The 12,144-nt window shown below is 38.1% G+C and overlaps 1 protein-coding gene across 1 annotated transcript in view; it reads left to right on the forward strand.

The window, feature by feature from the left end:
* Positions 1–5,478: 5,478 nt before the first annotated feature.
* The window catches only part of LOC135703427 (uncharacterized), a 75,793-nt gene continuing 69,127 nt past the window's right edge, over positions 5,479–12,144 (forward strand). The window contains exon 1 of the mRNA XM_065224658.1: positions 5,479–5,713. Coding sequence (XP_065080730.1) covers positions 5,634–5,713 — 80 coding nt within the window. The 5' untranslated portion in view covers positions 5,479–5,633. The remainder of the gene's footprint in view (positions 5,714–12,144) is intronic.

The following is a 12,144-nucleotide window of genomic DNA, read 5'->3' on the forward strand; positions in this document are numbered from 1 at the left end:
TTTTGAAACAATTTCTAGGCCCTTATTGTTAAGATCAATCAAGCGCTTTGGAAATACGAGTACTGCATATAAATGGTTTGAAAGCTATTTGTCTGACAGAACTCAACGGACTGTTCTTAATGATTCTGTTTCCAGTCCCGTGAGGAATAACCTTCGAGTGCCCCAGGAAAGTGTATTAGGACCCCTGTTATTTATTATGTATATTAATGTGTTTTATTAACGTGTTTTACGATTTTGCGACATTAATCTTTTTGCAGATGATACTGTGTTATTCATTGCAGCTAAGGATTTAGATGATGCCGTTTTGCACTTGAATGAAGATTTGCGTTCTCTAAGTAGATAGTTGAAGTATAAGCAGTTGAAATTGAATACAACTTAAACTAAATTTATGGTAATTTCGCGGAATCGAGTAAGTGAGAACGTCTCTGTTGTAATTGATGATGAGACCATTGATCGCGTTCGGGAGATTAAATATCTTGGCGTGATTATTGATGACACACTTAAGTTCAACTCTCACATTGACAATGTCATCAAGAAAATTGCCAAGAAGTATGGAATTCTATGTCGACTGAAAAACGATTTAACTATTGCCGGTAAAATACAGCTATACAAATCAATCATCTCTCCTCATCTAGACTTTTGCCCTTCCATTTTATTTCTGGCCAATGCAACACAAATATCGAAATTACAGCACTTGCAGAATAAAATAATGCGTTTGATTTTGAGATGTAATAGATTCACTTTCTCAACTTTGATGCTAGACGCCTTACAATGCACAGTGGGGATTTTGGCAGGAAAAAGGCTTGAAATTGTCTGCCGCTCAAACCACACATTGTAAGATATGACTTCCTTTTGGAAAAATGTCAAGAATTTTATTCTGCATATTTTCAATCGGCGCACGCGGTGATAAGTGCATGTGTGGAGCCTATTTTGCCCCAAAATACCGTATTTACTGTAGCTCTGTCCCAATATGATGCTTCACTGATTTAAATAGTCAGTACCTTTTATCAGAAATAGCCAATTTGTCTTCTAGTAGTCAACTTGTGCCTTTTAAAAACTATTGATAACATTTATAGGAGAGCATGGGGTCAAATAAGTCAGAGTTTGTAATAAAATATAAAAGTTTTCCGAATTTAAACTCAATATTAAAAAAAAAAAAAAATTGATGCTCAGAAAGTGGATTACAATAGTCTAAAGGACAAAAATGATTCAAATGCATGTTTTGAGCGTATTTGCACCAGTATTTAGGTTTTCTTGCGGTAAAAAGGAATCCAAGCATCAAATGTGCTTGTTTTTATACTGTGTACGGAAAAATAAATACATTTTTAGCGCCTGATTTACCCCAAAATTCTCTATCAATTGAAAGCATTTAAACTGGTTTATTGGCTTAATTAGACAATAAATTTCTTTGGAAATTTCCAAATATACCATTCAGAGTCCAGTAAGTGAGCTTTGATTAACTATTGGAAACATTTATAGGAGAATGTGGGGTCAAATAAGCCATTTGTCAAATATACAAGTTTGCTAATTTTGAATGGCATATTAAAAAATAAATATGTACGCTGAACAAAATACTCAGTAAATTAGTTGCAATAGTCTAAAAGACCAAAATTAGGCATGTTTAAGTATAATCCTTGTTTTGCATCGGTACCCTTGTTACTCGATTTATTTGTTAAATTACTTGAATTGTATGCCTTTTTTTAATGACGACCATTTTTTTTAATTTGGTTTGAAAATTTAACAAGTCAACATTACGGCCGTTTTACTAGTGCAGACACCAGCCATTTTATAATTTTACAGGTCTACTGATTTTGGTAGTGGTTTACGTAGGTATGAGAGCGACAACTAGTACTTTTCACTCTCTCTTTCTTACCAACGCAAATCTAGCCAAGCACGCTCAAGTCTGTACAGTTTTAATCGAACATAGGGGTAAGAGGGGCATAATGAGCGTCCCGCACTCCAGTTCCAAACTTCTAATTGTTCAAATTAAATTAATTTGTAGTAGGTTCAATATCACCATTGCAATGATTATTGAGCAATGAATTTGCTTCAAACCATAAGAAATCTATGGCTAAAGCACAGGAAGCTCACTATGCCCCACCTGTTCACTATGCCCCTCCTTCCCCTACACGTATGCTCAAATAGATGTGTCAACTATGCTTCAAATTATAAAAGTGTATGTGATGTCCGCATTGTTTACATCTATGCCGCTGAAAATTTAAAAACTTCTGTTTGATTTTTAGCCTTTGACTGGTTCGTCTCGAATAATCGTGAAGTGATTTATATGCTCTGTCTATATCTGAGCAGTGATAACCATCTTTGATTGGCAGTCTAAACATATTGCTAAACATATTGCAAATTTGATAGACTATTGCAACCAATTTTCTGCTTTCAATTGATAGAGGATTTGGGGTAAACCAGGCGCTAAAAATGTATTTATTTTTCCGTACACCGTATGAAAACAAGCCACATTTGATGCTTGGATTCATTTTTACCGCAAGAAAACCAAAATCTCGTGTTAGCATTTCAGCGGCAGAAACTGTTCAGTCATCAGAAATCTTTCAAAAAAAGTTAATTGTTTTGATATGAGATACCGGGGCAAAATACGCTCAAAACATGCATTTGAATCAGTTTCGTCCTTTAGACTATTGTAATCCACTTTCTGAGCATCTCTTTTTTAATTTTTTAGTATTAAGTTTAAATTCGGAAAACTTTTATATTTTATTACAAAATCTGGCTTATTTGTCCCCATGCTCTCCTATAAATGTTATCAATAGTATTTAAAAGGCACAAGCTGACTACTAGCAGACAAATTGGCTATTTCTGATAAAAGGTACTGATTATTTGAATCAGTGAAGTATCATAATGGGACAAAACTACAGAAAATACGGGATTTTGGGGCAAAATAGGTTCCACACATGCACTTATCACCGCGTGCGTCAATTGAATATATGCAGAATAAAATTCTTGACATTTTTCCCAAAAGAAGTCATATCTTACAATGTGTGGTTTGAGCGGCAGACAATTTCAAGCCTTTTTGCTGCCAAAATCCCCACTGTGCAATGGTTGTCGGTGAAGCAAAGAATTGTATATTTGACTATGGTGTTCATTTTTAAAGTAGTTAACGGTTTGCTGCCTCGATATTTGTGTGATCGAATTGAAAGAGGAAGTGACTTTCATAGATATAATACTAGAAACGCGGCTGAAATAAGAACACCACATTTCTTGACTTGTGCTTTACAAAATTCATTATATTATAAAGGAATACATGTTTTCAATTCGATGCCTAGACATATCAAACGTTCAGCGACACTTACAGAATTTAAAAGACACTGCATTCCACTCGTTAAAACTGTCTTTTGAACAGTTATCCAGTGATTTTTTTTATGAATTGACAAATTATGTATCTTGACGAAGTTATTTCTAACGGATTATTTTATATGGATAGCTGTCATAACGACTTTTTTAATAATTATTGTAGCACTGCAAAAACTATTTCTGTTCGCCACGAGGGTGATGATGGATTTTTAATATTTGATTTAATAGTAGTAGATTAAAAAAAAAGTAGTCTACAAAGGTTTGAGCCTCGCGTGCGTATTACGGATATAGAGGACTGAATTTAAAATTTGATAAAAAAAAATGCAATTTTGAAGCTTATTTGGAAGATACCTTGAGTTATTAGTAAGTTTTCTGGCAAATGTTGGGGGTTCGTGATCATTCCTGACATTGTTGAAAATTATGATAGCATCAGATTGCAGGGTTGCTAGTTTAATAGGATGCTTTGTTGATTGTTCATTAACTCTTGCTTGCTTGTAATACTTATGAATATTTTGAACGCCTGAGCTTTTCCACATTTATATCGCTGTGAAGCAACTGTAAACTCTAGACGGAATTTATATCTGTAACTGTAACCACCCAACTAACAATTTTAGCTGCAGATAAGCTTATACAGCCAAAATTTGCCTTATGCAGCTAATTTTTGCTTGTATAAGCTGGTCGGCAGCTAAAATTGTTTGTTGGGCAGTTCGACTTTGTTTGCAAACCTGGTCAAATTGTGATATTTAATTATCTTAAGGATAAATCGTCCAGCTCAAACCTTTGTAGGGGTAAGAGGTGGGACCATCATCATCATCATCATCAACATCGAAAAATATGTATTTTTTTTTTATTTTCTCGTTAGGGTGACCATTTCCATGTTAGGGTGGTCTAAAAAATCGATTTTTTCTATTTTTTTTTCAAAATCATAACTTTTGAACTACTGGCCCGATTTAAATGATCAAAATATCAAATGAAAGGTTATTAAAAGTTCTTTTCGGAAAAAATATAAAAAGTTGGAAATTTGTATAAAAGAACCTTGATTGTATTTGTTTTTTATGGTTTTCATGGTTTGTAGACAATGGGCGTAAAACGTTTTTATATTTTTCTTTGAAAATTGAGGCTTTTCTTCACAATATATCAAAAAATCAACGTTATAGTTTTCTTCGTTTTTAAGTTACGATTTTTTGAAATTATCACGTTTAGAAATGTCGCTCATTACCCCAATACGACTAGATTACCCTGCGTCTCCATTGATACATATCGAATGTAACATGGTTACATTACTTACTTATTTCAATTTCTGATCCTAGACAGTTTGACACACGATTGAAATGAAAATAAACCGACCCTTTTTACTAATACACTTTCCGTATCTCATCTGGTTTTCGTTCTCAGATTCCAACCGTTGTTCGATCATCATTTGGCATCGCTCTTCCTGGCGTCCGCAAGAGTAAAGACAAACACACAGAGTGTGCGAAAACTTGCGGAAGCATCGACAAGCCAGAAGCCAGAAGCCAAGGTTCTTCGAGTGAATGTGAAAAGTGAAGAAAGAACGCATCTCGGTCCTCTCATTGTGAGTGGGTTTGCATCGCAGTGTGCACATATGGTGGCTGATGAAAAACCATAAAACAGGAAGAAAGATATGTGTGTCGAGTCGATGATAATATGTTTTATGTAACGAGATCGAAATTGTGCACATATGTATGTCATCAACAATAGCGCCAAATAGCAGCCGAGAAAGTAAACACATGCACCGGGCAGTGGTGGTGACGCGTGTTGAATTAGTAATTTTTCGCCGATAGTGGATTCAATGAGAATGAATGAAACCGATTCGTAAATGCTGAAGACGGAAAGGTTCCCTACGCGGCTGTGCTATGTGTGTGTGTGACCTGGTTTACATAGTCTAGCGGTGATCTTGGTCGGTGTGTCATCACGGGTCAATTGGGGCCGATCGCAATCATCGTTTCTGTCAGACAGCGTGTGCGATGATGCGTTCGATGCTGCTGCTCGTAGATTGATTCAATGCAAAAAATATGTTCATTCACGAGTTGTTTAATGCCACGATTAAAAATAGTTTGACGGCGGCATCGCGTTAATGTGCGTTTATGTCAATGTGTAACGAAAGTATAAAATTAGGATTTTTGTTTGGTTGTTGAGCTGAATCTAGCGGCTTCGGTGTGGGTTGACGGGATCGAATCTCGGAACGGCTGGCAGAACAGGAAAATTAATTTCGGTGCGAAAAGCGAAAATCATCAACGAAAATCAACACAACACTCTGGGCAGCACATCATCCGAGAGGGGATTACGCTGCAAGAATGTCGATATCGAATGGAAAAACATCCTCTGACATTGAGAATGCCGAATGGAACTCGACCGGGATGCTGACCCATACCAGGTACGAAGAAGATACACGTATAATATGTGATGTAATTCATTTCCAGCTGAGGTATTGATTTTATGATAGGCTATGTAGCTGAAGAATTTAAAGAACATCTTTATATATTATGAGGGTGTCAGGTGTCATATCCAGGGACAGAGAACCGCACAAAGCACAGACGGGTAAACTCAATTCTGTATGTTTGCACGTTCAAAACGGAAGAGAGACGTGCAGCGTACATTTGTTATGAGTCGGTGCTTATACATAAGTGCGCACATGCAGAATGTGCACACTAGGGTGGGTCAAGTTTGTATGGCTCATCACAACCCCTTGCTCCTCCCCACTGCTCTTTCGATGTATTTTGATCCCCAACAACTGTGCCAGAAAAGAACGAATTTGGTTGCGATTTGAATTTGCGGGACTATTATTTATAAAATTAGCAGTGTTAGCAAGTTAAAATGTTACTAACTCGTTCGACATCTCTGAAGCTCTCTGAACCTCTTCAAAGCTGTATGAACCGCTTCAAAGTTTGAAGTTCACACTCTTAGGCACTTTTAAGATCTTCGAAATCCGCTGAACCTATCAGTAGTTCAAAGAACCTCAGAGAAGTTTGGTGATCTCCAGAGAAGTCTTGCAAATTTGAGGTCAAAAATCCTGAATTTCAAAGATCAATGGATTTCACAGCTACTTAGCGAAATTTTGCGAAACACGGGTAACATTATTGTAGCTTAGGGAATATCAAAAGGACTCAGGGATCACCTCAGATATATTTAGGAACTCCAGGATGACTCTTTACAGACGTTTAAGGATCAATTAACTTTGATACATTTTCGAAAAATTCAACTGAAAATTCAACTTTTCTGAATAAATCGTAACTCGTGACATCCTAGCCATTTGTGCATAAATTTATAAATTCTTTAAAATGCAGTTTTGATATCGTTCAATTTGAATGGATAAGAAATCGATCGTTAGCGCGGATTTCGCACGGTTTTGATTTAAGATTTTCCCAGATTAGGTTTGTCCATAAATAAGGAAATGGCTAATGTGCCTTGAACATGAAAGCTATAAAATTCTACTCTAACGGTTTTGTCAGCACAGTATCTTTTACTAGATAATTTTAACTTTTAAAGTGTGCATAATATGCTTCATCTATGCCGAGATCATGCCGTTGAATAAATACTGGAAAACAAATAGCCAGTTTTCATTTGTGCATAATATTCAACGCAGTAGCCATATCTTCATTTACACAGTTAAATAGTATACGAGCATACATTTTCATTTATCGTCTCCGTTAGGGATGTGGCTAAGAAGCTGCACCTAAGCCGAAGTTTTGTCCAGAAGGCAAAAACTAAGGCTGGGCTTCGAACGTTCAAGGTACAAAAGGCCCCTAATCGCGACGAGAAGCAGAACAAGTCCGCCAAAACCCGTGCCAGGAAGTTGTACCTCAACATGCTGACGAAAGTTGAATGCTGCATCATGGACGACGAAACATATGTGAAGGCCGACTTCAAACAGATCCCCGGCAACCTGTTTTTCACGGCCAAGGATAAGTTCAGCGTTCCGGAGCATGTCCGCACTCAGAAGATGTCCAAATTTGCGAAGAAATTCCTGGTTTGGCAAGCCATCTGTACGTGCGGGAAGCGGAGTGCACCTTTCGTGACCCAGGACACGATGAACGGACAGGTGTACATAAAAGAGTGCCTCCAGAAGCGGCTGCTTCCTCTCCTGAAGGCCCACAACGTCCCAACAATCTTCTGGCCGGATTTGGCCTCATGCCACTACTCCAAGGACGTGCTGAAGTGGTATGCGGACAATAAGGTCAATTTCGTGCCGAAAATGTTCAACCCTCCCAACACTCCGGAGCTCCGCCCCATCGAGAAGTACTGGGCGATTATGAAGCAGCACCTTCTTAAACGACCTAAGGTAGTGAAGACAGTCGAGGAACTAAAGAAAGTATGGGTTTACATGCAAAAAACGGTTGATTCACAGGTTGTGCAGAATCTTATGGCCGGGGTTAAGGCCAAGGTGCGGGCATTTGCGTATGGACTGTAAATAAAATACGAGTAAAATGGTAAAATGAAGTTTAATAGTTATTTCTCAATCTCTGAAAATTTGATGGCAATCGGATGAAAACTCGAATTTTGCGAATCAATTTTGTGTGTGGCAATTTCATCGTGGACACCCTTTAGATCTCCCAAGAGTGAAGAGGATTCCAGGGATATTGAAAAATACCAAGGAACGCGAATTTTGAGGGTACAATTCCAACATAATTATGCGAAGATCTATAAGGATAGTCCGAGTATATTCCAAGCGCATTTAGGAAGGAATTTCTAGAGAATGTTAATGAGGATTCCATGCATGTTCAGAAGAATTTAGAGGAGCATTCCAAGATAATTCTGAGCAAAATTTGAAGACAGTTCTCGGCGGGAGAATTTTCCCTGCCAGATGGTGTTGGCAGGGAAGGGGGATTACAAGTTTTGCTCACAAAAGCTAATATGCCCTGCTCAGTTGTTGGTCTGAGGTGAATTCTACGGAGAATTTCATGCAAATTTTTAAAAATTGTAACTCCAGTGAATTCTTAGAAAGAGATTAAAATTCGAAGCAAGGATGACTTTTCAGAATTTGTTAGAGTGTTCTACAGAGAATTTCTGTACTATTATATAAACAATTTCAAGGGATTTCCAGAGAGAATTCCAGAGAACGAATTCTGGAGAGATCTCTGTGAAAGCAAATTAATTTAAAGGAAAGGCTTGAGAACAATCAAATGAAAGCATGTAAAGTTTTGAACGAAATTTTCGTACACAAATTGTGAAGACTTCGAACCTGTCGCAGATCCAAATTCAAGATCCAGCAAAGGTGCTGCTGTTACCCATTAAACCTTCGGCTTCATCGCTTTCAGTTTTGTGCTTAAATAAAATACCAAAACCGCGCTAATTTCCAAAATTCCGGGAGAAAAACGGGAAAATTGCTAATCGAGATTTGCTGGTCACCTTGAAGATGATTTGGAGATTTGGATGAATTTATGCCCCTTGGGTAGAATGCGGATCCTTTCCGTTTTGGCAACATGAAATTTCTGTCTTTTTTGCAATCTATCAAATGTATGGAATGCTTTATTTAATTTGAAATTGTACTGGACCGCTCTTCACGTGTGGTATTTTTGAAAAAAATGTACATGAAGCACTAATATATTCTGAGGAAAGTTATAGCTGATTGGGTTGTGTTGCCAAAACCGGGTAGGTACTGCACCTGGATTTTTTTTTTGAAAATTACTGGCAAATCAGGGAATATCAGCGAATTTTGTTTTCTTCGTTGAGTCGACACCCTGTATCACGACTAGGGTTCGGTGGTAGATCTTACACCAGTAACGTACCATAAAAAGGTGATCTCCCAACGTTACTGGTTTGAAAAAAATAAAAAATTACAAAATGGAACGAACTCACCAAGTTTAGCCCATTGAACCTGAAGGCTGCTTGACATGTGTTGATGTAGAAGTCCAAATTGTAGACGAAGCTTGACGAAGTTCAACATGAACTAGTCCAGTTTATGGTAGTTGCGCCGAATGTGTTCCATCCATTTGAGAAAAACAAAATGTTCGGATGTATGTAGTCAATTTTTGATGTGCTCTGGCAAACCTTTTCGTGGCCAATAGTCAGGTTCAACGCTGCAACTCAACGAATGATGGAACTAATGATGGGACGACTCGTGGAGGTTCTATTTGGCTTCGGAATAGCTTCTCAGCGGCAAATAATAGGGACCTAGAATAAGGAACTAGAAATTGTCTCTTGGGCTTGGTTTTGGCTAGATCAGCAACCGATTATAGATTAAAAAAAATGCACGGAAAAAACAAACGTCAGGTTCGATCACACGCACAGCCTACTCTCCGCTTCATGGAAACTCCAGCGTTTATATGGCCATGAACACAAAAAAAGGTACCTATTTTAACAATGTTTTCCAACGATTCAAGAGATTACATCGGTTCAGAGTAATTGGAAAGGTATAATTCTAAGAACTGTTTCCGAAAAGCCAAAACTGTAGCAGCTCAGAAAGCTCATCAAAATAAACACTCGCGAGTGGCGTCCGTTCTGGATTTAATCACAAACCCACACAGCCCAGTCAAACCTTGGTTTCCAATTTCTTATTCCCACCAACCGCATCACTGCAAATTCAATTAGGCAGCGGGTGGCGATGGTCGGCGGGTTGTGGAGCTGCTTATAGCAAAATAAGATAATCAATTCACGACGTTGCTGCTTTGCGATGATGATGATGATGATGTTGATAGGTTCAATGCCTTCTACAAAGAAGCCAACAGCAGCAGTGAAGTCTTTTCTCCCCGTCGCGGTCGTCTGGGTCCGATGCGTATTAGTTTAGAGTGGATGACTTGGCTAAGCGAAGTGAAGACTTGAACAGTCAGTCAGCACAAACAAACATGAAGAGGGAGTACCATGATGATATCCAATCCATTCACAAGTTTGTTTGTGATTTGCAAACGATTGTATTGATTTAAAATGCATCGTATCGAAATGATTATGATCGTCATCCAGCAATATAAGCCAGCTTTTCAACTTATCGGTGTGCAGCTCTTGCCGACGAGTTGGTACCAACCTTGAAGCGTGAATTGCTTGAAATCCAAGTGGAGGCCTTTGTTGTTAATGCCGGCGCTGCGCTGCACTTTGGATCGACGGGAAATTACCGATAGAAAGGTTTCGCCGCTTGCATGTGCCTACCTGGTAAACCTGCAAACCGGTAGGCCAAGTAGACAGTAGCTATCACCTCTAGCCGGTTTCCACCGGGTCCGTCCGTTGAACTTGTTCGATGATTTTCCTTTAGTTTCGCCATTTGGGCTCGTACATTTTGACACCTGGCCCGGATAATCGTTCCTCTGGGGTTCCTTCACTTCGACATGTAATCCACGCCGAGCAAGGCGTCGCTCACATAAGTTTGCATCCGCGTAACCTCTTTCTCTAGATGGCGGTGATGACGACGAAGACGACATCGAGGCTTTGTTATCCAAAACTGAACCAAGCGATTTTTTATGCATCGTAATCACCTCCATCACTCCATCTGATTGGATTGGTTTTACGAGTTGCAGCAGCAGTATCAACAACAACAACAACCTAACAATGGTAATTGATAATTGGTAAAGTTTCCAGATTGTGTAATTGGAAGATGATGGATGCGGTGCTTATTATTATTGTTGCGAATCAGGCCTCAAGATTCTAGACACGTACGGTTTCTGTGTTGAATTGTTATTTAATTTTGCTAAATGTGGATGGATGACGTGAGAGGGAAACTACTTTAGTTTTGCTGGACGAAGTACATGTGCGGCATTTTTCAGCTGCACCCTGTCTGCACCAACACAAAGCGATGCGTGCTTGTTTACAACTGAACTCTATAGGTGCTGCTCGTTGTCGCCATTAATCGAATCAGTGATGTAAATATAAGCTGTAGACATTTCCAATGATCGACGGCCATGACTTAAAAAATAAATATTTTCACTTGATTTTAAACTGCTGACCTGGGTGACAGGGTAGTTAAGCGAAGTTCAGTTTTAAAATTCTTTTTTCGACGTAAGGCTATGTAATGGAGTCAAAGATTTTCAACGCTTGCTGTGTTTGCCGACCTCGACATGAGTGCTTTTGCAATCGCGCATTTAGCAAAAAAGAAAATTGACAAAGATTGATCTATCATCAAAGATTTACGCTTTTCAAGTGTCTCCATGCGTCTATGTATCGCATGGTAGTCTAGTCTCATAGGAGTATTGAGCGAAAATCCAAAACTTGATAACTTTAAAAAAAATTTAACGCATTAACCAAAAAAAAAACTTCGCTGAATTTTAGACATGTTGTTTTTTTTACACAAATTTTACACCTAAATTTTCAAGAAAAATTATAAAAACATATTGCGCCCTCTGCCTAAAATCCATAAAAACCATAAAAGAAAACAAATATAATCAATGCTTTTCAATACAAAATCCTATTTTTTTAAATTGCCTTTCATTTGATATTTTGATCTGTGAAATCGACCTAGTGATTCAAAAGTTATGAGTTTAAAAAAAATCGGGTCTAATATTTTACGATAAGAAACAAAACTACCAATTTTTACGAAATACTGAGAACCACCAATAGCTTTTTGCTATGGAATGGCTGTATAATCCTAAATCCCTTTGATTTTTTTTCCAGAGAATTTACCGACTGCAGTCTAAATCCATGGGGAAATTATCAAAGATTAAAGCACCGCACCAGCTACGATTTATCATTTATCCAAAAACACATACGTAATTAACTGAACACAGTCACCACTTGGCTTCACGTAATGCTGCCATGCATGTGTATTTGGGTACGGCTTTGGACACAGTTAACCGAGCGGAAAAAACAGAAACGAGAATCAAAAAAACAAACCCAAACAAAACCATCATCCTATTCGTGACTGGTTTGCCAAATGGAGCTGTT

The sequence above is a fragment of the Ochlerotatus camptorhynchus genome, unplaced genomic scaffold (genome assembly GCF_037179485.1).
Source record: "Ochlerotatus camptorhynchus isolate MF236.1 unplaced genomic scaffold, CSIRO-AGI_Acam_v1.1 ptg000213l, whole genome shotgun sequence".
Lineage (NCBI taxonomy): Eukaryota > Metazoa > Arthropoda > Insecta > Diptera > Culicidae > Ochlerotatus > Ochlerotatus camptorhynchus.